Source organism: Cheilinus undulatus, linkage group 17 (assembly GCF_018320785.1).
Source record: "Cheilinus undulatus linkage group 17, ASM1832078v1, whole genome shotgun sequence".
NCBI lineage: Eukaryota > Metazoa > Chordata > Actinopteri > Labriformes > Labridae > Cheilinus > Cheilinus undulatus.
Window position 1 is genome coordinate 41169042 of NC_054881.1, and position 27998 is coordinate 41197039.

General features: G+C 39.3%; 1 protein-coding gene across 1 annotated transcript; it reads right to left on the bottom strand.

Annotated features, from left to right (window-relative positions):
- Positions 1-343: 343 nt before the first annotated feature.
- aif1l (allograft inflammatory factor 1-like) lies at positions 344-27931 on the bottom strand. Its single transcript, XM_041810911.1, has 6 exons — positions 27786-27931; positions 27544-27605; positions 23712-23778; positions 15843-15884; positions 11454-11616; positions 344-1766 (listed from the first exon to the last, which is right to left on the bottom strand). Exons 1-6 carry the CDS (start codon positions 27808-27810, stop codon positions 1679-1681), a joined length of 447 nt encoding a protein of 148 aa, XP_041666845.1. The 5' UTR covers positions 27811-27931; the 3' UTR covers positions 344-1678.
- Positions 27932-27998: the final 67 nt, after the last annotated feature.

Genomic DNA, 27998 nt, shown 5'->3' on the forward strand with positions numbered 1-27998 from the left:
GACTCAGTTTGCAAAACTGGTCATGCTTAGGTTTTACTGTTACTTCTTTATTAACCCCACTGCTTCTGCATGGACAGACGATCTTCATGACTACAGAGCTCGATGAAAAAAGGCTTTGCCAGTAAAAACAAGCAGCTAAACAAGACATTACTGCATTTATTAACCTCCCTATCAGTGTCACAATATGCTGTTAATATTTAAGGGTGTTGAATATATTCTGGTGAAATTTTAAAAGCATTCCCCACAGTTAAACACGTCTCCATGCCTGTGCATTTTTCAACCAAGCTTAAAATCATTAAAGAATTTCAAAGATCTCCACTTTCACAATAACGATCCAACAGGCCAGTGTAAAAGAAATTTAATTCCTTTGGTGTCTGCAAACAATGTGCACCTTAACAACATTAATATACCTAAAAACAAAAACATCTGAAGTGGGTTAAAAACTACCGGAGTACCATATTCACAGTAAATAGTGCGACTTGGAGGAAAAAAAATCTACAATGCAGAACAGAGGCACAAATACAGAATTCACAGGACGATGAACCTGGTTAAACAGAGTGGAATAAAAATTATAGGGCAGAAAGAGGAACCCAAAACAACCTGGAAATTAATGACACAAATATGAACAATTAATGGGTAGCCTAGGAAGAGGTTAAACGCACACTGTGAGTATAAAATAATGGTAAGAAAAGGGAAAAACGATTAAAAAAAGCCACCGCTTATGAATGTCACACACTCAGAATTTCGTGGAAACGCATCAAAAGACAATTAAAAACACATTATCTCGCCAAAATCACAAGCATTTTTCTGAATTACGTGAGCTAAGACCTTGCACTCCCTCTTTTTTCCAAACTGCGTGATAAGCTCTACAGTATCTGCATGTTGAGGCACTTGGAAAGAACATGATTGTACTGTGTTTAGTATTTATGTACATTTGTTAATACGTGTGTGCCTGTAAATCACACTCCTTCCAGAACTAACATGTGCTTCACCTTATAGATCTAAAAACTACGCCCAATATGCTCTCCCTTAAGCCCCATACTTCAACTAAAGGTCCCAAGATGACACGATCTTTTACGCTTCTATTTCTAACATCAGTCGTCTACATTATCAGACCGTGCTGTGGCTGTGATAACCTAGTTACTGATTCCAGATCCTGCTCCGAAAGGGTTGAAGACTTTGGCCCAAAGGAAAAGGGCTGGGCCTTTAATCTCTGGCGCCATATCTGAAGCTGACCGAGTTTAACCTTGCGGAAATCCATCTGGGACCACTGAGGACAGTGCAAAAAATGTTGGAAACCTCAAAGCATCCTACACTCACATGGTTAAAATTAATGCGTCCCAAAATGAAACAAAAGAATAAAAAAGAACTCTGGAGAATTGAGTCTTCCCTTCATAATATGACCATTAAACACTTAAACTTGTCAAGCGGCTTACATGAACACCTATCAATGCTACATTGGAATTAAGGAAATAAAAACATGAATTATAATATTCACAGTCAAACATCATTTAGTGAGTTGTGGGCTCCGTCTTCCAAATAACAGACACCTTGTGTATCACAAAATAACATCCTTTATCACTGGTCCCGCACTAATACGACACTCAATATGTTAAGAGAACGACTCGTTTTTATAACCACAGGTGGTCCCTCTGCTCCGAATGCTCATGTCGAATCTTTAAGGCAGGCTAGCAATGTCCCGCTTTGGAGGAGGTCCTTCTGGTTTGCAGGGAGAGCCGTTGGCTTTGTCCTCAAAGATCAAGACTCTGTGGAGAAAAAAGGCAGTGAAATAAAGGAATAAGAATCCAAAGTCTGCATACAGTACCTATAAAAATGTTTACCCCAACCTTTTATTGATTCTATAAATCAATCATGGTCAATATAATTTGGCTTTTTTGACCAGAAAAAAGCTCTTTAATGTCAAAGTGATGCATTCATTTTACCCTCTACCTTTAAAAGCCCTCCAGGGCCGGCTGCCAAGAAGCAACCCCACAGCATGATGCTGCCACCACCCTGCTTCACAGTGTGGATGGTGTGTTTTGTATCCCCAAACTATGGCGTCTTATCTGATGGCCAGAGAGCCCCATTTTGCTCTCATCAGACCAGAGACCTTTCTTCCACTTGACCATGGAGTCTCCCACACGACTTCAGGTGAACTTTAGTCCAGACTGAATCTAAGTTTTCTTTTTCCCACTCTCCCATAAAGCTCTGACTGGTGAAGAACCTTAAGAACAGTAGTTGTCTGCAGAGTCTCTCCATCTCAGCTGCTGAAGCTTGGAACTCCTTCAGAGTAGTCATAGGTGTCTTGGTGTCCTCTCTCACTAGTCTCCTTCTTGCCCGCTCACTCAGTTTGTGAGGACGGTCTGATTTAGGCAGATCTACACATGTGCCATATTCCTTCATTTCTTCATGATAGATTCACCTGAATGTTCACTGCCTTGGAATTCTTTGTATCCATTCTGACTTATACTTTTCAATAAGCTTTTCTCTGAGTTGCTTGGAGTGTTCTTTTGTCTTCACAATGTAGTGGTAGCAAAGAATACTGACTAACCAGTGACTGGACCTTCCAGATACAGGTGTCTTTATACTACAATCACTTGAGACACATTCACTGCACTCAGGTGATATTATTTATTTGACATTACTTGGTGAAAATCTTTAAGCACTCTAACTGCTAGGTCATTGGCGTTCTGGTTGTCAAAATTTTGATTGATTGATAATTTCTTTACCTGGTCTTACCAAATTATGCATTCTCTTTTTAAAAAATAAAGAATGGTGTTTAAAAGTGGTGACACGGTAGAAAAGCTACAGTAATTCGTAAGATAGGTGCATAAAAGAGGAATGAATCCAAATTGAAAGCCAATATCCTGCAAAAATATATCAATGGGGCCTTTTTTAAATGCCTGATATTCTTCTATATTGCCTCCAATTTTAAAATTGAAAACAAGAAGTTTCCAATATTGGAATCATTTTTTATTGTCGTGGTATCCAAACAGGTATCTTTATCGACTGATTGAAGATGAAGATGATGAAGTATCATGTTCTGGTTCTGGTAACAGTTCCGTGCCGCTTGTTGTTGGTTTGTTTTTGCGATGAAAACAAGTGTGCACGACTGGTTGTTCCACAAACGCGAATTGTGATGCAGCTGTGCTCTAACTTGAAAACTAATTACAATGGTTGATCAGAGCAGATGCTGATTCATGTGGTCCATCATTACTGAGTGGTTGCTATCATGTGGTTGTTAGGCTGCTGAATCTGCCAGGCTGTTAGGGAAAGAATGCGGTTGAATTGGCTGTCTGTTTGGCTAACTGTGAGTGTAATCCGAGCTGCAACAAACGTTTCTCTTCATTGATTTAAAAACAATTTACCATCTAATTAAAACATAAATAGTTTTTTAATCACATAAAGGCAGTCAAGTATACAGTTACCACAACAAACTTCACCCTCAAGATATCTATTTTTGGTGTGATTAATGTGTAAGTGTGCAGTGTCTGCTGGCTCTGCCTCTCTGCACAGAAACTCTTCATCACGTCTCTCTTGTAAATCCCCTTGTTGTTTAACCTCTCCTGTTAAACATCAACTCCTGACATTGTTTAGTTTGTGAATTGATGATAAAACCCCATCATGCAGTGAAGGTAGGCTTCATACCAGAGCCTGCTTAAGGCTTCACTTTGGCAGCTGTGCATCTCTATACCTGCTTTAATACCCTGGAACAGAAAATAGAGATCCTAGGCCACCAATCCAGAATAATTTTAATGTTTTCAACCAAAAAATGTTCGAAAAGTCTGCAGCACTTACCTGAACTGCACAGAAACATTGGCAATACTTCGATAACTGACATTCAGTGACTGTAACATAAAAACACCTGTGTCTGGAAGTCTTCTTGACAGCTGGCCCTGGAAGGCTTGTAAAGGTAGAGGGTAAAACGAATGCTGCAAAATACAGAAAAATCCTGGAGGATAATCTCACTCAGTTAGCAAGAGAACTACAGCTTGGAGGAAGATTTATCTTACAGCAAGACAATGACCCGCAGCATTCATAGAAAGACACACAGAAATGGTTTAAAGACAACAAGGTGAATGTTCTGGAGTGGCCGAGTCAAAGCCCAGACCTCAACCAAATAGAAAATTTGTGGCTGGACTTAAAAGGGATCACGCCTGATCCCCATGCAGCCTGACAGAGCTTGAGCAGTTTTGCAAAGAAGAATGGAGTAAAATTGCAGTGTTCAGATGTTTGAGCCTGATTGAGACCTATCCACACAGACTCAGAGCTGTGACTGCATCCAAAGGTGACTCTACTAAATACTGAAATGAAGGGGGTTAATAATTATGCAGCCACTTATTTTACATTACATATTTTTATATGATTGATATTATTTTGTAGAAATCTGTTTTCACTTTTTGTCCATTGCTGTTGAATAATGGAAGTAAAGTGTTGGGTAGAGAAGACGTTTGAAGAAAATCCCTCCTGTGGTTCTTGAGATATCACATTCATAAGAATGGTCTAGAGCGGGGGTCATCAAGTACATTTGCACAAGGGCCAGATTTAGTCTTGCCAGAGTCTCTGGGGGACATACTTCCAGATAAAGAAAAATTAAATCAATACTTTGTTCTGATTAACATATTATTTGATTATTATTTGTATTTTCTTTCAAAACACAGGACATTTTTAGGCATTAACAGTGAGCTCTCTCCCGATCTATAATACTGTAGACCACAAGGAGACAGGCATGCCCACAAAATTGGCTGGGCTTCTGAAAATCCCAGAGAATTGGCCCTCAACAATTGGGATTTAGCACCAATATGAACTCATGTTTAACACTTTTCACTACTTCACTGCTTCATTCTGCCATTTCTGCAACATTTTTGGTACTTTTTGCTATTTTATCAGTCTTTAACCCACTTTCTTGCCATTTCACATCTTTGCCATTGGCTATTTTTGCAACATTTTGCCACTTTTAACTTATTTTTTGATACTTTTTCCCCTCTTTTGCCTCTTTAACCCATTTTTTGCCATTCTTTAACTCCTTTCAACCACTTTTCTTGCCTGTCTTATCCCATTTTTGTCTATATTTGCCACTTTTCATTACTTTTTTCACCATTTTTGCCACTTTTAACCCATTTTTGGTATACTTTTTGCCCCTTTTTTCCTTTGATATGAATGGTTTGCCACATTATTGCCTATTGCCTATCCCTGCGCTGCAGGACAGAAAGATTTAGAAAATCTTTCATTCCATCAGCAAGTAGACTTTATAATTGTACCGTAAACAGATGAGAGAGACTCCAGACAATTGAATTTCCCTGCAGGGATAAACAAAGTTATTGTACTGTATTGTATTTTAACCATTTTCGCTACTTTTCCTGCAAGTTGTCCCTTTGTGCCACTCCACAACCCATTTGGACGCTTATTGCCAATTTTTGCCACTCTCTAACCCCTTTTCATCACTTTATCCATTCATTTTTGCCAGTTTTAACACATTTTTAAATATTTACTAATAATAGCTGATGAGTGAATTTCTGCAGTCAGTCTAAAACTATTTGAATATTAATTACTTTTGAGGTGGATTTAACAGCTGCAGACATTTAAAGCCAAGAGATACTCTTAAAACCACATTTTCTTTTCCTGCTTTTCTGAGTTTAATGATCTCCTGGGGTCAGACAGGAAGCTCTGGGGGGCCTGATTTGGCCCCCGGGCCGCCAGATGATGACCACGGGTCTAGAGTGACAGACACCCTGAAAACATGACACCTCCAGCCTCAGCTATTGCAGGCGTGGGGGCATAAAAACACACCAATATATATGTTTAATGCTCCAGCACCATGGAGAGAGAAATAAGAGAGCAGAAGTAAATGTGAAGGGCAGAAAGTTGTGTAAGAGATGAGTGAGAAAAGTGTAAACAATGCAGTCAGGTGGTGAGTGAGGAGGCCTAATCAGCTCATGGAGGAGTCACGGCTCGGTCAGTTCATGCGCTGACTGTAACTGTAAGTGAAGGAGAGGAATGAAAGAGAAACCACAAAGGGATTAAGGAGAATAGTGGTTTAGCCTGAACACACTCAGTAGAGTGAGCGTTCTGACAGGAGCTATTCAGAGCGAATGCCTGTCTTTAATTTCCTTTTTTGGAAAACTCTGCAAAGCTCCACTAAGCCCATAAGGAGCAATGATCCCTGCGAGGAAACGAGCAATCAGCTACTCTGGCAACCACTCCCACCCTCCCACCTCCACCTGACACCACTAACAGTAGTTTAATATGCTCTAAAGTGAAAGTGATTCTTTCACCAACGTCTCCATGAAAGTGGTGATGACTTTGTATGCTTTACGCATGGAAGGTTCATCTTTTCCAAGTAGACAGAAGAGCTAAAGTGGTTAAGAGAGCAGCTGACTTAATCTTGTTATAGTGTACAGTCTAAACTGCTGCAATTAAAAATCTTGTGGAGGAAGAATCAGTGATGTTTGTTTCAATGAACAAGTCATCTTATTAAAAGGAGAAGGACTGTAAGGCTCGTGTATCATCCAAAAATCAGTACGAAAATATAACTGGACCAAACCGTGACCTAAATTTTGATGTTTTTAAAATTCTTACTGAGTCAATTGTTGTGCCTAAAAAGGCTTTGCATAAACCTAAAGCGGATTTAAACAGTCAGCAGCTGCCCCCTCCCTCTGGAGACAAAAAGGAGCATATGAGGGAGGCGTGGTGGACAGTTGGAGTTATCAGAGAGAGACGGTAGCAGTCAGTGGGAGATAAAACAGCAAAATCACTTAGAAACAGCAAGATCCTGTATGTGCATAAACCTTTATAACCTATATAAATATTATATATTTTACATAACCTACAAAAAGCAGCAACAACAGATGTAGCAGTGCCTCACAATAAAACCAAAAACTGAAACAAGTATAGACAACTCAATCTGCATGAACACAAATACATATTGCAGCCCAAGATACAAGTGGGGGGTTCAAAGAAAAAAAGGTTGGGAACCACTGCTATAAATGGATTTCTACACTACAGCAATAAGCAGAAAATTTCTACATACATTAAGTATGATCCCTACACTTTACAAAAAAAGGATTTTTACCATTTTAACAGATTTACCGGGTGTGAAGACGGCTAGTATCACAAATAGTCCTGCTGGCCTCCTAGCGTCTAATGCCATCTAGTCAGATGAAGGGAGACACGAGTCTAGTTTATAGACTATCAACCAGATAAACCTTGTGGGGGGAGAAACCAAGTAAAGATGTGTTGTTCATGAAAACGGCTCTTTAATGTGAGCCACTGTAGCTAGCTCTCGTTTGAGCACCAGTTTCCTTTCCTCCATCCTCTGTCGTTATTTATTAAAAAAAACCAAGTGGTACCAAATGAAGAGCAACCATCACTACTGAGCTAAGCCGAATGATCTGGATCTTTATAGAGACAGATTTCCCATCACAAGTGAGGCTGAAGGTTGGAGAGATGGACCTCAGCTGAGGAAACATGGGCAAGATCAGCTAAACCAGAACCAGAACCAAACCAGGCTGCTTTGTGGTAATGGACCATACACAAGCGGCTCATCCAGGCTTTAGTCGCAGGCTTTTTTAATTTCCTGCCTGCTGTCGTTTCTGTTCAGCCTGCACAGAAAGAAAAGAGTGTGACAACAGCTGCAGTGCTTTAGCAGCCCAGCCGCCTGTTACAGCTAATGTAGCCATGTTGCTATGTTAGCGGATGTCCAACAAAGATGTGTGGTATCAGCAGTGTGGGGGCATTAATGGCACAACAATAATGACCAAGGATTAATATAAGATCACAGAGCCCTGCCTGCAAAACCAGATGGAAAAAGTTGCAGCTGAAATGTCGAAACACCAACCAGGACAACAAGCTTTAGTTAACCCACAATAATGGGGATATTGTGTAAGTAACAAGTCACTAAATGAAAACATCCAGCTGGTCTGGAATTAAATAAACAAGTCAATTACAATCAGCAGTGGAGTAAACAAACTGCAGTAAAGCATCATGTGGAGATGAGGCTCCAAAACTTTTCAGCCTCTCGAAATAACAGCGCCAAACTAGGGACCCCCACCATCTCTGGAGGTGGTTTAGGCACACAGCCATGCAAATTTAAGAATAGTCCTGTGTTCACTCACATTTTATTGACTTTTTTAAACATTACTTCGATTTCAGTATAAAACTAATTTAAGGTCTGTAGTTTATTCTAAAATGTAGGGATGTGAATCTCTCAGTATGTCACAATTTGATTCTGATTCTAGGATCCAGGATTCGATTCACAATTGATTTTAGATTCAAACGGATTCCTGATTCATAAATGATCCTCTTTTTCTTTTAAAGAGGTCATCATTTCTGCATCTGCTCCAGTCTGCTGTGCATTTAGAGGCTGTAAATTATTATTTCACATTAAAAAGCTTCATAAAATGTGCTCAAAATAGTGGCCTTTTTAGTATATTTGTATCATTTTCAAATCTACTTATTACAAAAATAAAGAAAACAGACATTTGTGCTTATATTGCAAAATATTTCATTCTGAATAAAATGTGTGGGCTCAAGCAGGAGAATCAGAAACCTGTCAGCTAAAAAAAAAAGATCATAAATCCAAATTTTTTACTGTAAACGATGTCCTAGTAGAGCAAGTGTTAAGCTATGTTTTAACAAGTGTCTGTGTTACCTGGTGACGTCTCAGCTGAAAGTGTCAGCGGTTGTCATGGTTACACTGAATATTTTCTGTTATGAATAAGATATGCGTAGAAGATAGGAACTCATTGAAAAACTAAATAGAGGGCTCTTTAACTTTTGCCTTATTAACCCTGACGCATTGAGGAGGGTGTATCTGCAGGCTCACAGGCAGCAGTTTCAGGACCGTAGAACTAGGACCCTGCTTGTGCACATGCTGGTTGTTTATGGGCATTGTCATTAATACAGACTGCTAGCTATTGTTACTACTATTCACGAACAGCGACGCATGACTAACAGGGCGTAGTTTTTAATCAGTATGTAAGTATGCTCAAGTCCTTTAGAATGAGGTGTTTTGATTAAAAAAAAAAGTTAGTAGTATGAAAACTTGCTAAATTAAAACAAGAAATATAACAAAGGAATTCAAGAGTCTGTTCCCTAATAAGATTATTATTTAGTCTGTTCTTAGCAAACAGCCGTGATGTTTGTGGAAAAAATATGGCTTACACAACTAAACCTGCATAAAACAGTTCTATAAAATTAAGAAAAAACACAAATAACATAAAAAAGCATTTCAAGTGAACTAGGGCTGAAAGATTTGGGAAAATAATCTAATTGCGATTTTTTTACCCAATATTGCGATTGCGATTTAATGTGCGATTAATTCTTAAGTTCCTCATGCCGTGCATTTTTTTTTACAACAAAAACAAGCAATAATTCATTCTTTACTACATAACAATGCAATATTCAATTAAACTAGGCAGAACTTTTTTTTTTAATATTGAAATGTGATGATTTTTTCTTTACTCATTTTGCAAATTTGATGTTAACTGTTGTATTAAAGGAAATTACATTTTTAATATAATTCTCATATTTAATAAGAAAAAAATACATAAATGAAGAAAACTGGATTTTTTTGGACACTATTCTAAAAATATGGCACTAGAATGATTACATGATGTGTTATGTATAACACCTCTGTTGCAAAAAAAAGTTCTAAACTGGTATTTAGACAAAAATTACAGGTTGAAGAAATATTGCACCTTCTGTGATTTGAAAATTGTAGCAGGCCATATTGCGATTTAATCTAATTTGCGATTAATTGCCCAGCCCTAAAGTGAACTTAGATTTCTGCCTATCAAAGTTGTGCCAACTCAAATGAAATACACGGGTCCCAGATCTACGGTCCTGGATCTGCAGACCTGAAACTGCTGCCTGCAAGCCTTAGATACGTACTATTGGATGCATTTGTACAGTCATCAGCTAAAACGGTCACTCTTTAAACTGTAACACCAGTCACTGACTGTGAAACCAGATGATAGAGCCTGTTGTTTTTTTAATGTTGGCTGATGTTTGGTCCAGGTGAACATGTCTGTATTATGTGAATTTGGGCATATAAACTGTTCTTAAAGTAGACTGCATTATCTTAGTTTAGCACAGTAAGCAGATGCGTCGGGTCAGGTGTCCTCTTATCTGAGGTTGTAGAATCCACAGCGAGTCTTTATCAGGACATGCTGAGTGACTCGGGGCAACAATAGATGGTGCAGGCAGCATGTTGGTGTGTCATAGACGGCATTGTAAACATTATGGACACTAAGAGCTAGCGCTGCTAATGCTTACAGTGCAGCTTGTGAGTCACACATCCTCCTGTAGCATCAGACTGAGACAGCGCACGGAGGAAAATACTTTACTGATTAAAATACACTCTAAAAATTCAGATTCCTTGGAAATTTTGAATCAATTCAGAATCATAGAAACCAATACATGCGATTCTGATGTGGATCGATTTTTTCCAACATCTCTATTAGAATGGACAAGTCTTATGCACATATTTAGCCTTAATGGGTAAAATAAACAATACTATATCATTCAAAAAGGTTCTTTGTTTTATGGAAAACATCCTACAAGCAAATAATGAAAGCACATTGAAATAAATACTCATTTTTGATAACTGTGTTAATTATGTAACAAGCTGCACAGAGCTTAGGATTTACCAGGAGGGAATCAAATCCCTCTATGAAATACTGACCCAATTAGGGCGTAGTAAAATAGGACTGAGAAAGTTAGGACTGCATCATCCGTTCCATCTACGATGTGAGAAACACGATCACTGATCTCCTTCTGAGGATAATTACAGATTTAAAAAATAGTTATGCATCCAGGTGGACAAGAGGGGCCAAGAAGTCCTGATTGGCTATAAATAACTGCTGAGAGGATTATGGAAAACACTTCCTAAAAACGACTGGAGGAAAAGTTATGCATTTTCCCTGCTCGGTGTTTGTGGGATTATGAGATTTGTCATTAAAGAGTCTAGCCACGCAAAGTCCCGAAGAGCTGACATGCAGCAAGCCGTCAGCTCACAGCCTGACCCAGTGCGAGGCCGCTTTAATGGGCTTATACGGCCCTACTCTATCATTTCTCTACTTAGCAAGGACATATCCCTGTCCTGCATAAAGGATTGGGAAATTTAAGTTTAGTTTTGATTAGAAATTCTGATGTTTGCATTATTCTGTGACTGTCAGCAGTTAATCAGTCTATAATCAATTACCTAAGCACACAATCCCAGCTAAAGATAACGATGGGTTTCCTTTATAGGCTTAATAGATGGGTTTTGTTACCATGCAGCATGTGGGTGATGACATCACCGCTGGTCATCCCTGAACCCCTGCTGTTAGATGAAACAATAAACTGACACAGCATGTAAGTCCTCCCTCTCACACGCACAAACACGGTGAACCAGAGGCTGGTTCTGTAGAGGTAAAAACAGGGTTAAAAAGTCAGAATTCTTGTTTACTTACAGTTTGAGCACAGCTGAGCGCTTGCCGAGCATCATCTTGACAAAGTCCCTGTAGTTTATGGTGTTGCTGCTTCCGCCGGTCACCTCGACGATCATTTTTTTCAACTCCAGGTGGGTCTTAGGCACGCCCAGCTTCTCCATCATCCGCTTCAGACCCATCAGATCTGAGAGGAGGTAAAATTCAGATGAGTTTTTATTTACTTCTTCAGTTTACTACTCAGAAGGACAACATCAGGGTTATTATTTTATAATCAACCTCTCAGACAGTTATTATTTCATATTAAGCTTTTTTCTATTCTGGTGGTGTTGGTAATAAAGTATAAGAGAACCAAGGAGGCATACAACAGTCTCAAAGACAAGATATTTCAGTCTAAATTATTCTCTTCAAATCTGTCCTCTGTGTATAGTGAATAGTTCAACATCTTTGTAAAATGCAAATTTAAGAGATGATGCATATTATTGGCTCGGCCCTTCTCTTTTTATGTACAGCTAATGCAAGAGTTAAATGCCCTTTGATAAAAATGCATATTTATGCAGTTAAAGGGATAGTTTAGTGTTTTTTGAAGTGAGATTTTTTAATGTACTTTTCAAAAATTAAGTCTATTAATCACAGTAGATGCCAGTCAGCATTAAATCTTAGCTATACAGCTGTGCAGACAAGAGTGTTTACATAATTCAGCTAGTTTTAAGAATAACCAAGCTTAAAGATGTTGAGGTAAATGTACACTGGAAAGAGAAAGGGCTTCACCTTTCTGTCAGCTTTTTAGCTCTATTGCAGCACATCAAATCTGAGTCCCTTTGCCTGCAGTGCATTGATCTGTTGTTAAGTCTGTAGTGCATCAACTTAACTTGACGTTTTTAGAATAGAAACTGAATTATGTTGTTGATTTTGACATGAATTCATCCCAGCATGAGATGATTTTACACTCTGGCTCATGCACTTACATTGTATTGCCAAGAACTTGACACAACCTGGGCCTATGCGTTATAGCAATGTATGGTCACATGGTTTTTACTGCCTTACATCTTGGTTACTTCGTTCTGTTTTGATAACAAATGGTTTTATTTTAAAAGGACACAAAAAGCAGTTCTAAATTGCAAAGTTACAGAAAGAAATGAAAACAATGTGGATCGATACATATTTACAGAATAAATAAATGCTGTGACGGAAGTTTTAAAATGCATCCCTATGATGCAGTAAGCAAAAAAAGGCCAGCAGATGGTAAACTGCAAGGTAAACAAGGTAAAACTCTGCAGCAACACTAATCTTCAGCTACACAACACCATGCTAATTAGCAGTTGGCAACAGCAGCTAGGCTCGGCATTGTGTGTCATCACATCCAGCACTGCCAGTGAATGATGATGTGAAGTTAAAATTTCTCTCAAACTTGGAAGAAGATCACAAGAAGCGCTTTCACGCTTTACTTGAAAAGACTTTAGCCGTACAGGCTAGCTGATACTGAAGGCTTCAGTCTGCTGCTTAAGAAGTGCGGGTCATGTTGTTCAATCCCACTAGTCAGTTTCATGTTTTATACAGATTTAAGGCAAAAAGATGTTCTTGCAAACAGTGGGCTTGTAGGTAAGTGAAAGCAGAATATTACTATATGGAAAAACAAGCGTATACTGAGCTTTGAGGGTAATTTGACACATCATGGCATAACTATGTTCTTACACATTTCAGGCTAATCATTGCTCTAAAAACACTCCTTAAATTGACAGACATGATCTATCATCTCCCATCCCTGTTAATGGAATCCAGAGTTATTCTCCTCTGCATTATGCAGCAGAGCCACGAGGGCTTGGAAGCAGGCTTAGAGGAAATGCTTGTGAGATTGCTTTCTGGGCCTTACTATGCAGTAGCTGACCAGAGGATGAGGGAACAGAAGGGGAGGATTTTGGCTGCATGCGTGACTGGCAAACTTTCATTCTTCCAGTTTTCTTGTACATGTACGAGCATTTTTGTGATGAAGCAATTCCTTTGCAATCACGCAAACATGCACACAGAGACAGTAAAACTAACAACAACTGTTCTACATTTTTCCTTTTGTTAGCAAGGAGCAAAAGAGGACATCTGAAGCTGATATGAATGTTTTCATTTTGACTTTTTTTTTTCTCCTTAAACTTTTTTTTTTTTTTTTAATTCAATCAATATGTAAGGATGTAATGACATACTCGACCTATGACATGGTATGACTTTTTCATTATGGATCTGCTTAAAGTGAATCTAAGAGTATCTTAACTTCAGCTGCTATGATAACCACAATCAGCCTTCCCTATTTCACTATCATCTTGGTTATTAATGCTAATATTAAAGTGTTCAGTTTATTATTATTTATGGTTATTAGTGGGAGTTCTACATTTACTGTCACCGTTATTACTGACACTGTTGTCACATCAAAGAAAACCAGTTTAAGATGATTTATAGCATGAATACACATAAACTGATCTTATCTACTGATATCGCTGTAAGCGTCCTAAAGTAACATCGGTTTTGACGGGGTGCTACACATATACAAATATTAAAGACTGATTGATATATGAGACCTAGTTCATGGTCAAGCTTCAGGGGAAAGGTCATTTCTTGTGCTTCTAAATTGCCCGTTTACTGCCTCATGTCTTGGTTTCTTGATTTTGTTTCGATAACAAATGGATTTATCTTAATAGGATGCAAAAAGCAGCTCTAAATTGCAAAGTAACAGGAGGAAATTGAAACAACTAAAAGACTGTGTAGCAGTGAAATGTTTGATGTCTTAGACCATTGATCATCAACTGGCGGCCCAGGGGCCACATCAGGCCCCCCATATCTTCCCATCCGGCCCCCAGAACATGATCGGTATTTTATGCTGTATGTGGTATTTTGGGACTGTTTTTTATTTATATTTTATTTTCTTAATAAACTTCCTACAGCTATTGAAACAACTCCAATTTAATTGGCTTGACTTGACTTTATATTTCATTTTTAGAAATCCACCTGTTAGTCATTATTTGCAATAATGTTTGTTAAACATATATCTGTTGATTCTTGATAAAAATGGGAACAAACAATAAAAAATATAAAGAATTATAAAAAATATAATATTGGTTATAAAGAAATGTGATAAAATGGGAATCAAGAATGAAAACATCTGCATATGAAGAAAGAATAAAAATATAAAAATTAAAGTAAAAAATAAAATATTAAAATTGGAATAAGGCACAAAAATATTTTATTATTATTTTTCATATTGTAAGGATGGAAAAAGGGAAGAAAAATATGAAAATGAAATTAAAGAATAAAAACATTAAAATTGGAGTAAACAATAAAAATATAAAAATGGAAAAAAAAGATTTAAAATATTTAAAAAATGGGAATAAAGAATACAAATATAAATATGGGAATAAAAATTGGTATTTTTCATTTGATTCTTGATTTTAAAAAACTGCTGTTTTCTATGGAAACTTTCAGCTTAAGGTGTTTTTGAGTGCAATTTTCCTGCTTGGGTTTTTCACTTATCACTACACAGCATATTAGCATCAAACCCAGTGATGGACGACCTGACAGCCACAGAAATATTTAGATCAAATGTGTTGTGGCTGTGTTGTAGGTACTGATCTCACTGATGGAGCCAAAAAAATGTGTACATTTGAAAGAAAATAAAAATATCCATACAAAAATATGTAAATTGGACTATTATGAAAATTTCTTTAGTTTATTTGAAAGTTCAGCCCTCAAAGTGCCTGTTTAGGAAAAAACTGGCCCTTGTACAAACATAGTTGATGACCCCGGTCTCAGACCTAGCATCCAAACACACAGAGGCATAAACTCTGATGGTGTCTCTTTTGCAGTCTCTGGGGTGTAAAGACACTTTGTGTAACATGCACCAGAAGAAGAATGCAAGCAATAGAGACCGTGTTCTAGTTTATCAATACTAAAGCAATCGTATGTTGAATAGAGAAGAAAAAAATGCTAAATTTGCCAGGAAATATTGTGATGGACCTTTCAGAAAAGCACACTGGGGATGCATCATAGGATGCACACAGGTGCATCTCAAAAAATGTGAATATCATTGGGTACCAACCCCTGATAGTGGCACCATCATCCCTGTGGCTAAGATGCTAATGGGGTTAAAAAAGTATAAAAGGTCATTTAGTTTGTTCAGATCCAGCAGCTGCTGTCTGGTTCCCACACTTGGTCTTGCCTTACATCTGCTAAAGACCTTTTACTCTGGTGTGCCGTAGATCTCCTTTTACATACAGGACACAAACACGACACATGAGCCTGTTAGAGGCCTGCTTGTGCTCACACTGGTGGGACAATACATGTAGTATTAATTACTGTTCCCTCATGTACACACAGCGCAGTAACAGTTGTTTTTCAGGGTGCAGTTGGTGTTCTGCTGCCATTACTCACCGATCTCTCCTTGGTCGTTCAGGTCAAACTCAGCATACTTATCTGCAAAACAAACACACATAAGAGGCTGTAACTAACAGTGGTAATTAACTGTAAGCTCAAACACAACACATCCCCCTTGTGCAAAATTAAAGCAAACAGCAATCGCCTGCTAGTATCTCACATGTCAGCGATTCTAACAGACACGCTGTCGAGTGAGTTCACCGTCTTGTTCTCTGCTGACAGCTGACCCGGCAAAAGGAAAAGACGCAAACAGCTGATAATGACAGGTGTGTTTTGGAAAGCGTGTGTGTGGTTTTTTTCTCTGTCAGTGCAGGAAGAGTGCAGCTGAGTGAACTCGACATGTGAGGAGGATTAACGTGAGTGGGTCAGGAAGTCAAAAGCAAACTTAAAAAGTACAAACACAGCAATCATGAAAGAAAAACAACAATACTGGGCTGAAGAGCTCAGACTTTTCCTGCACAGTTGCTCACTCGCATTAAATCTGATCCCTTCAGCCAACTCTGAGGCTGCCAACACACCTTAAACTTGCAACATAGTGCAAGCTGTGCTTGTTTTTCTGGGGAAATTGGAATTTAAAAAAACGTGGTGTTTTGAACATGACCTTGACTATACCTCCTCTAAACCAGGGGTGTCCAAGCTATGGCCCAGGCCAAATAGGGCCCATGGTCTAATTTTGATTGCCCCACAGCAAATTCTAGAAATAAGGTGATATATGGCCAACATTTGAACACAAAGCTTTTGCTTGACTGTACTGTGCGTCATAGTTTCAGCACAAGATGGTGCTAACATGCAAATTCTGTAAACAAACATCTTGACAAAAGGAATTTATTGATGTGTTTTTTTGTGATTAAATTGAGACAACTTTGTACATAATAAACATGTTGGCAGCCAAAATAATAATAATATCTTGTTTCCTAATTCCCTGATGAGTTACAGCAGGAAATAGCAACACCAAAAATATTCCAGGGACAGAGCCAGTGATAGCCAGAGCCAAACAGGGCCCCCTGAAATCTGACTGGTATGCCCAAAAACCTGCAAACCGTTGTCTATTTGCCTTGTCAGCCATTAAATCAAGCATTTAGCCTTAAGGCAGGCCATGGAGTCAAGCTGCCCCAATCAGCCGATCAGATGCAAGCCCTCACCAGCTGATGGCCAGCTGATTTGCGCTTAGCATGCTATTGACCAACTGCTCCCATGCTGCCTACAGCTACTACTACTACTGGCCATGCTCTGCAGCTCTTTCTGCAAACTGCTAATGCAACCCTCCTCCACCCAAGCTCCTCCTTTATTCTTAATCAGTGTCATATACCTCGTCTTGCAGATATTAAAGTGGCTCATCCTTATGTATTTCTGTATGTGGCCCTCACTGGAAAAAGTATGGACGCCCCAGCTCTAAATGTTTAGTTTTAGTATTAGAAAAAGCAACATTGGTGTATGTAGCTTTTCTAATCTAAGCCCAATACATTTTCACGGGTACAAAGCATCCATCCATCGTCTTCTGCTTATCTGAAGTTTGGTCGCGGGGGCAGCAGCCTAAGCAGAGAAGCCCAGACTTCCCTCTCCCCGGCCACTTCGTCCAGCTCTTCCTGTGGGATCCCAAGGCGGTCTGAGGCCAGCCGAGAGACATTGTCAGTCCAGCGTGGCCTGGGTCTTCCCCTGGGCCTCCTCCCAGTTGGACCTGCCCGGAACACCTCACCAGGGAGGCATCCAGGAGGCATCCGGACCAGATGCCCGAGCCAGCGGCTCTACTCTGAGTCCCTCCTGAATGGCAGAGCTTCTCAACCTATCTTCTAAGGGAGAGCCCAGACACCCTGCAGAGGAAACTCATTTCCACCGCCTGTGTCCGCGATCTCGTTCTTTCAGTCACTACCCACAGCTCGTGACCATAGGTGAGGGTAGGAACGTAGATCGACCAGTAAATCGAGAGCTTCACCTTTCGACTCGGCTCTTTCTTCACCATGACAGACCGATGCAGAGACCGCATCACTGCCGATCTCCTGCTCCATTCTTCCCCCCTCACTCGTGAACAAGACCCTGAGATACTTGAACTCCAAAAAACATATCAGTAAATTCCTTTTGTCCAGAAATTGCACAGTAGCACTATCTTGTGCTGAAACTATGAACAAACAAAACATCACTAACATTTTTTAAAATTTGTATTGTAGATGTCTATGGTTGAATTTTCCCCTCTAAAAGTACTGAAGAATATAATTATACTGAAGATCAACAATCTGTTTTGGTTCCTGGTCTAGATGAGGAAGTTAATCACAAAAATCAAGAACAGTTGATTGGTATCAGCATCGCCCATGATATTTACAATCAGTGCATCACTAGTGTCTGGGTATGGTTCTGTGTTCACACTGATTAGATGGACTGGACTTTGGGTTCCAGTGTGCTCAGATCCAGGCCTAGGCCCCTGATGTGAACCCACCCTAAAACTCTGATATGACATGAGTAAAATTACAGTGATACTTGTGCATGTTTTGAAACCACAGCAACAACATATTAGTTCTAGTTGATTTCTTGTTGATTTGCAACAATTGTTGCATCATTTTTACAAATATCTATGCATTTTAATTTATATTTGAACCATAATTTCTGCATTTCTGAATAGGGATGGAGATCAAAATCCGGGTTCCATAAGGACCGATTCTGTGTTCATGAAAAATACCCAAAAATCAATAATGTTTTAGCTTACTGATACTGCTATTGAGTCTCACAGGCTCTGTGACATGACGTCACTTTAAGATATAACTGTTGTAAAAACATACATGAGTTCTTTCAAGGGGAACATAAAGTAAAAGCACATCAGTATTTATCACCAGAATTTACCTTCTACTTTTGGCTTGAGGAAAAAAGACGCTGCCTGCAAGATGCTTGCACTCATATCTGTCTGCGCTGGGAGTAACAGGCTCTCAGATCCCTCTCTTCAGCTGCTTAAGGACAGTTTTCTTCTTCAGCTGCTCAGATAAATGCTGAAAAGTGCTCCTAAACTTTGAGCAAGTCCTGTTTGTTAAAAGTAGTAATCCAGTGTAGAAATCCATGGTAGATCAGCAGAATTAAAGTTAATTGGCAAACTTTATGAGCTGAAAGATAGAAAACATGATGCGTTCGGATAGCCTCAGTAAATTAGACAACTGTATTCTATATGTTATGATGTGTTCAAATTTCACATGAAAAAGGGAAAATTTCATTTTGACAAGAAACCTTAATAAATACAGTTGTGAATATGAAGAATGTGTTTATATTTGAGGGATATAAAATAGAGGTTACAGACTGAATCATAGCTTTTTAACTCAAGCACTACTCAGCTAGGATCACTCGAGTATAAATATTTGTCTCCGTTTCGTTTTTCCACCAAACTATACAAAAGTATCAATAGTGGTATCGATTAGGACTCGGATCAATAAAGAGTATCAATAAGGGTATCAATTTCAATAAATATTAATGATCCCCATCCCTATTTATGAGCAATATTTTTTGACTATGGTTAAATTATGCATTATGTCACAGCACTGGACTCCAACTTTTGGAAATCTTTATGGGAGGAGCAGACCCCCCCAGTATTTTATTTTATTTTATTCTATTTAAAACAAATTTCAGTCTGTTGGCCGATTAATTTAGTCACTTTTGATTCAATAAAAAAAACATACAAAGGAGAAAATAAATAAAAACACACTTATCATTGCGGGCTTTTCAATGACCCCTGCCTACTGTGGGCCCGGTTAATCAGTACCCTATTCCCCCTGTGCTACGTCCATGCTTCAACAAAGGAGCTGAACAGCTTTTAGATCAATAATTGGATTTGATTAATGTCCTACTGTCAAACTTTAACTCAAGTAGATGACGCACTCGTCCTTTAAGGGGCACCGGTCTCAGTCACATGTTGCTCTGTTGTTTGGAGATGGGATTGTCACGATAGCAGGTTTTTCTAGTCTACAAAGAGGCTGGTTACAGTCAAACATGAAATAATGGGAGTTTCTAAAAGCTTAACACATGGTAATAAAAGTTATCAGCATATTTACCATGTTATTGTATAGAATTATGTCAGCTATCTCTCTGTTTTTAGTCTTAATGAGATGGAGTCTGTTCCGTAACATTAAAAACAAGTCAATCTTTTCTAATACTTTTAATAAAATATAGCAGTAACATGCTAAGTAGGCCACTGCTAAGAATAACATCAAAGCTGAGGTTTTCCCGCTTCTTCCCGAGTTTCTCTGTTCTCCCAGCAGCCCTCTTTGGTCAGATTACACTCACTATTTCAGTCTCACAGTGGAAGCTCTGTGTGTGTGTGGAGGGGGGTGCGAACTGTGTTAACTGTGTGAAAACCCATGGGGAGCAGGACAGGACAATGCATACCCTGTTCGTAAACCCCGAGGAGGAGGCCTCCACGGTCACACAGAGGACCATTCTTGAGTGCGCCACTTGTCGTTTAGCAGCCTGTTGATCATCTGCAGCCGCAGAAAGTGGCCTCGACTGAACAAGTCTTCTCCAGTGTTTACTCCTGACCCACTTTAGCAGCTGATGTGGCAAACTGACAGCCGTTTTCCTCCTTCATTGTCTTAGACGTTCACAGAGCTGTGATGTCCTTTGGTGAGTTTGTCTGCCGTCCATGATGGCAGCTATCATCTTCAGGGGGTTTTCCATTGTATGAAAGACGCCTGCAGATAAAATAGCTGAATGGATGATGACTTCCTCTCTCTCTCTGGCCAAAAGATAAAGAATTTTCTCATCATCCCTTCAAAAGATCCTCGCCGGCCCTGAAGGCGGAGAAATGCTTCTGTTCTCTCCAACAACAACCTCGCTCCCATTCTCTTAATATCCGTCAGCAGACAAACAATACAGTCCAAGCAGTGATTTAGAAACTGTTTTAAAGACCACTAAAAATAGTGAAGTCAAGATACCAGAACTTTAAAACTTTAATATAATGCTGGTGCAAATCAAAACAATATCAAACTGGTCCTGAGGACCCCATATCACATGATCCAGAATGTCCGTTGGGGGCAGGAAGTCATTTTTATCAGAAGCAAAGAGAGTTGGATGTCCAGGTAGGACATTATAAATTGAAATTATTTTAAGTGTCACACTGGTTGAGGACATGACACAGACACCAGCATCTACTGGAAAGCCAGTCAGTAAAAAGGTAATCGAGGCAGAGTTGTTCTACTACTGACCCTGAATAGAGGCAGCAACACTGGCCAAACACTTTAACATTCCCTGGAGCTTGTTCCAGTCAGTGTGCTGTTAACTCCTTTGTCCTAATCTGACCTGCTGACAGGTCTGACACATGTTCAAAATAATAGTTTGCCAACAGCCGGTCTTCTTCCTGATGATCGAGTTCGCCCTAACAATATCATTATTCACTCGAGACAGTTTTCATTACAACCAATCACAGACTCCTCACCGAGGGCTTAACTTTAAATTGACCTGATGTTGACTCCTGTTGTGTAATGATTGTCCAAGCAGTGATTACAGTGACTAACTTATGAATGACAGACGGAGCAGTGATGGCTGTTCATGCAGTCTGTGAGTTACCTGCTTGTAAACATGCACACAACATTATAAAAAAAACTCTATCTTAACCTGGAATTTACATGTGTTTATATCTTGTTTAGAAATTTTTACAAATATGCCATTTAGGTAAATATATACAGCATTTGTTGGAGGTAGTGATAGGCTAATACTGATGTTTTTCATTTTTGATTTTTTTTATTGCTAACTTCTCCATCTAGGCCAGGGACTAGTATTATTTTAGTCTGCTGAAAAACGGTCCAATTCTTTATTACTGTAGTGGGTGCAAATTCACCTTACAACTAGGGCTGAATGATTTGCAAAATAATCTAATTGTGATTTTTTCCCAAATACTGCAATTTATTATGAAATTATTCTTGGGTTAATATGAAAGACGCCTGTGAGTTAGTTTTGCCAGTAATCTCGAGGACAATCATTCACACCTGACATGCATCTAAATCAAATCACATGACTCGCATCCTCCTGAATTAGCGGGCTATTTAAGCCGCGAGATTTCCTTTCTCTTCCTTTGCTGCAACGCTGTGCCTGGATCAACGCTGTAGTCTCGCCTTCAACCCACCCCCACCCTAGCATCCACCTGCTGGCTCCGACTGGGGGTTAAAGCTGTTATATCATCACTCCTCAAAGTCTGTATGTAAAATCTGTGAGGAGTGATTAAGTCGGAGCCTGGCGCCAAACACAATATGTTGCATAATAAATGGTTAAACAAACTTCAACGTGAGATTATTGGCTGAACTTGTGTATTTTTTGACAAATTCAAGCAATAAATAATTCCATAAATAAGACCATGTGCATTTAAAACAATTAAATTATTTCCAAAGCGATTAATCCATAGTAGCATGAATCTGATTATGGGGGTGCAAAAAGCTTTAAGCTATAAAGGAGGCGGCATCTAAAAATCATAACGGAGGTTTAGGTAAATGAAGCAGGGTTTTTACACTTTTCAAGGGATAATTTTCCAGCACTTTTCCAGAACACTTTCAGCAACAACAACCTAACCACTTTCCCTACAGTTTTAAAGTTGCTGACAAAATTCCAAAGTCGGAGTAAAATCAGGAGAGTCGGTTCGTTGTCTCAGTCATTAGATGGTCATAAGACTCGATTTGAGCAGTCTTTCTTCAGTCTTGCCATTATCAAACGCTCCCACAACCAATGGGAGCCAGTGTTGGGTGTAAGCACATTAAATTTCTTCCATTTTCTTTTTCTATCATTTTTCCATATGTTTAACAATTTTCCAGGTTGTCCATGGCCTGCAGGAATCCTGTTATTAAGAAATGACCCAGTACTGGGTGCTTAGTGTGTTTGTTTTTGCTTTTGTGATTTCAAAAACGTTCTTAATTCCATTTGATTTTTTCTACAACCACATCAAAGTTCAACATTTTGTATTGTGATAATGCTAGTTCAAGTTTAGTTCAGTAGGCTCAGAGTACAGAGGCCAGAGTCTTTTTGACCCTGACCCTTGGCCATTTGCTACACATCATCCTCTACTCTCTCTCCCTCACATTTCCTGTCTCTCCAGCTGTACTACTAAAAACAGACAAGCTCTTTTAAGATGTCTTCTTTCGTGACAATAATGATATTATATTCTAAGTGTATCTAAAGTTATTAAGCCTTCTTGCAGCGGTCATGTAAACTCAGATTTGTTAAACTTCTCCAGTCCCGATGAGCTGCTGTGACATGAGAGGATTGGTGGTTGAGGAAGAGTGCTTCTATCTGACCTCTGGGTCACTGGGACAGTTTGGTTAAAGAGGGAAAGATAGAAAAAAACAGTAACTGTCTCAGGGTGTCAGGCCCCCTTTCTGTTTATATATCGCTGCTCCATTTCCTCCAGCGAGCATGGACTAAGTAGGACATGGCAGCGTGTTCCTCTTCTCAAGACATATGCTCACTGTCAGGATAAGCAGCCTATGCTTTTCTGTGTGCACAAACGAGAAGGGGACTAAAAACTTAACATAATAAGCTGCATGTTTGAAGTCTGTGCAGTGAGGAGGAGCTCTTCCTTTCTTCTGGTAAATCGTGCCATCATGTTCCCGTTATTAACCTCTGGTAGCAATGTTTTATCTGTTCCCAGGAGCAAAGAGTTCTGAATTTTATAAAAACAAGCAGAGGAACGCCCCAGCACATTCCTCCGCATTCCTCCTCCGCCACTGAGGATTTGGCCTCTGAAACTCTCTGAAATCACAGCGGTGCGTCTTTCCCACAGAGAAAAACAGAATGCTAAAGACATTTATGTGAGTGGACAGCCAACAATCAAACACATCCTGTGGCTAAGACAAAAGCCAGGGGTAGGAACATGCCTTCATACTTGCAGATACCGAGGGGAGGGGTGCTTACTTTTCAGGCTTTCCAATTTGTCAGGCAGGTCCTCTTCATCCCTGTATTTCTGGTCTTCCATGTATTCCTGGGGAGGAGGAAGAGGGGGGGAACAAAAGGGAAGGGGGTTAGAAAAGCAAGTTTGACCAAAACTGAAACCAGATTTAAGCCTGTTTTTAACTTTTCACTCAAAGAAGAGAAGAACAGACGCTTAAATTAGGCCATTAATGTCAATGTTTTCTCATGTTTTTGAGATGTTCTGCCCTTGGATTGTCAGCATTTATCTGAGTGTTCATAAATTGGAACACAGCACAAGGGTGCAGAGGAAATAAGCCTGAAGGGGCTTTTCTAATGAAATTATAATGACACAATCTGCCACGTGGGAGTCGGCTTCAAAGCTCAATCTCTGTCAAATTAGAGAAAGCAGGGGAGGCAGAGGGTGAGCTTGGCCTACGCGCTGACCGCCACGCGTCCGTTGGACCTTTCATTAAGGATGAAGAGGCCGAACAGCACAACTGGATGTTTGGCAGAGCGGCATGACTCAGCGCTGCTGATTCGTCACTGCAAAAGCCCGCTAACACACAGGAATGTCGACTCATAGCCCGAGTTCATTGTACAAATATGCAAATATTTGAAGAAGTGCTGTGCCCATTCTGTAAGGCATGAAATATCTTTCAGAATGGCTACAAAGAATGCTTCACAATGCAGAGGTCAAAGTACTAAAGCACTATACAGGGCTAGTATTACCTGTGGACCTCTGATAATCTGTAAATTACCCCCTGATATCAGTGTTTGGTTCGGTGCATTCACACGCGTAAGTGAAGTCTGTAATATACTCGAATTTCAGAAGTAAAACATAACTGTGATGCAGTGATGAAAATACAGAGGGAATTTTTCTGTTTCTATAAGTTCTTGCCAAAAAACATGCAAAGTTGTGCATATCAGATTCTGCAGGTGACATTTCCTTTATGTGTCCTCTACATACGGATAACCAGAGTTTAGGGATGCATGATAATAGATTTTTGCCGGTATTCAACATGCCGATACTTACAGATTCATTTTAGCCGATACCAATATCGATACCGATATTTAAATACCCATTTTGGACAAAAAATGTCAGTCCTTTTGGACACTTTAAGGTTTAAGGATGACCAAGGAAACCATTTTTAGTCCTTAAAAAACACTTTCAAGTTTAAAGAATGAGGATAAATAAAGAGAAAGACCTCACCTGACATAGTTCTGTTGGTTCAGACTACAACTCCACTAATTTATTAGTATATATGGACAAAATTTACAGTCGATATATGCTGAAATATACAGGCAAAATATCAAACGTAAATATCGGCAGAAATTTTGATTCCTGACGATATCGATACCAGATTGATAATTAGGGATGCACCGATCCCGATCCTGGTATCGGCCCAATCCAGCCCCTCAAAGCTGGATCGGGTATCGGTGGAAAAGGGTCGATCCATGGTGCCGATCTAGGCAACCAGCTCTAAGCCTTTTCTACGAGGTTGTTTGCACTATTTCATCACAGAGTTGTCACTCTGTTCACAGTATGTGGTTAAAAACACTTGTGTAATACAGTTTTGTACTGGAATATTACCTCTGATGCACTTTCTTTGTTTTTGCTGCATTACCAGTCTACAGGGTATTAAAGTTTACAGTTGAATAGTAATTTCTGTAAGTTCTGAAGCATTGTTTTTATCAAACTGCTGGTAAATATTTAAACACTTTATAGTTTAAATAAATATCAACTTCAGTAATCTATATGTACTCATTTTTTGCCTTTCACCCAAAACAATTACCAGACTTATCTTACAGTAGAGCATGCAGGTAATTCTTTTAACACTGGTATCAGATCAGTATCGTATCGGTCGATACCCAAAGCCCAGGTATCGGAATCAGTATTGGGACCAGAAAAGCTGGATTGGTGCATCCCTACTGATAATATTGTGCATCCCTACCAGAGTTTATAATAGACAACAAGAAACTGTTTTTTTCCCCTCTTTCTATGTTAGGGCGAGGCAATTAATTGCAACTTAGATTAAATTGCAATATGGCCTGCTGCAATTTTCAAATCGCAGAAGATGCACTGTTTTTTTTTTTTTTTTTTTACCTGAAATTTGGGTCAAATTACCAGTTTTAAAATTTTTTGCAGCAGTGACATTATGCATGGCATATCATGCAATCATTTAAGTGCCTTTTTTTTTTTTTTTTTAGAATAGTCTACAAAAAATCCTACTTAATTTTTGTACTTTTTTCTTATCAAATAGGAGAATGACAAAAACCCTTCAATCCAACAATTCATATCCAATTTGCAATACGAGTCAAAATCATCAGAATTCAATATTTTTAAAGAACTGTTCAGCCGTTGTTTAGGAATAAAAGAAAGTTAAGGTATAATCGCGTTACAAACTGCAGTTGCAATATGGGGAGAAAAAAAATCGCAATAAGATTATTTTCTAAAATAATCTTATAACCCTACTCTTTTATATTCTAACATTTCTAGATCTGTAGAAAGCTGTCCATGACTAATAAACTAGTGAAATATCTCCACTAACTCTTCCACTATGCACTGAGGTTGCAGAAACCACCTGTGCAAATCTGCAGCTGATCAGACAAGAGGAAGAGAAAGTTGAGCATCCCTCCTGTTAATGTATGAAGAAGACTCATGTTAAGTATGAGCCTCTTCTGTTAGCTTTAAAGAATAAAGATTGACTTACATTTTTGCCTTTGAGATTACCTTTAGTAGAAGTGAGCAACAAAGTTTTGACAAATTGGCAAATCAATTTAGAGTACAAGAATTTAAACCCTATTTGAACAGTGCTTCCATTCTTCTAATTTCTTTTCTTTCACAATTTATTAAGCTAAAAGTGATCTGATTGTCACTCTCATATATTTTTTTCAGCAGGAGTAATCAAAGCTGTGCACTGAAGCTGAAAAACACAAGTAGAAACAAGACTGGACGGTAAAATACTGGGATCAGCATGGAAGAAGAAATAAAAGTTGAAAAGAGCATATGACAACCCATGTCAGGCCTGACACAGTTCTATAAGAATATCATGAGCAAAACGAACCATAAAACACAACTGACTCTGAAAAACTAACATTTTTAGATGAATTTTAAAAAATTAAATTAACAGCAAAATTTAAGATGTTTATATAGCATGCAAGACTTTTTAAAATCCTTCATTTTCAATAATTGTGTTTATTATCTTGAATGCTTTTTAAGACCCTGCAGACACCCTGTCAACAGGAAGTGGATGAAACAGAGACGTTAGTACGACCTGGGTTTCATAATGTGAGAGCTGATGACATGCTGCTGGCCAATGAAGAGGCAGATTATACAGACATCAAGTTAATCTGTGGGAACCACAACAGAGGAATCTGACGGAGCGAGGCCTAAGTGTTAGACAAAGAGCTCATTCAGGCACCTGTTCCCCTGCCATAATGTGCCGCGAGAACATGGAGGCAGCCACCAATCACGCTCCACACACGGTTTTACCCGGGACTAACGTATTGATACGATGATGTCAGAGGGAATACCCTAAATAAACCTTTCTACTCCGTGTGACAGCATGCATCCGCTCAACAAGTGCCGCGAGACGGCAGGGGGGAATCAATAAAATGCATTAACAGCAGGGCTACGGTCCACTCCAATAAATGTGTTTGGCATTTGGGAGGGGATTCATTATTAACAACAACACCGCTGGGACTGACAACACTGGCCGCTCTGAATTATCAATGCAGCTGCACGTTCACACACAAAGCCAGGGAGTCAAGTGCACGCGAGCACAATAACGTTACATTCCCGTGAGGACCGTTAAATCAGGAGAACATGCCTCACCTTGTTTATCTCCTCCAGTTTTTGCCTCTGCTGCTCCTTCAAAAGCCCAAAGGCTTTCCCTCCTGTGGGGAGAAATTCCCGTTAATTTAACAGCAGCTAGTTATCAGTGACAGAGGCTTAGCTTGGACGGTAGCCGGGGTCGGCCTATTGATGCTCTATTGTAAAGACTTTAAGCTAGCGACAGGCACATGCACTAACCCGGGGAGATAAATAATGCAGGTCGCTTTTATATTATTTATTACCTTGGACGTTTTTACTCGAAGGCATCCCGGAATTTCTCTGTGATATAGAAATCCAGACAATGACAAATATCCGAGCCAGAAGGCTGCCGCAACTGTCCGCCGGGATAACACTCCTGCTCTCCGTCAGGGATCGGGTTCAGTGTGGCCACTCGGCTCCGAAGCTCCAATATCAAGGGGGAAACAAATAGGGCGGGCACATCCGGTCGGGTATTT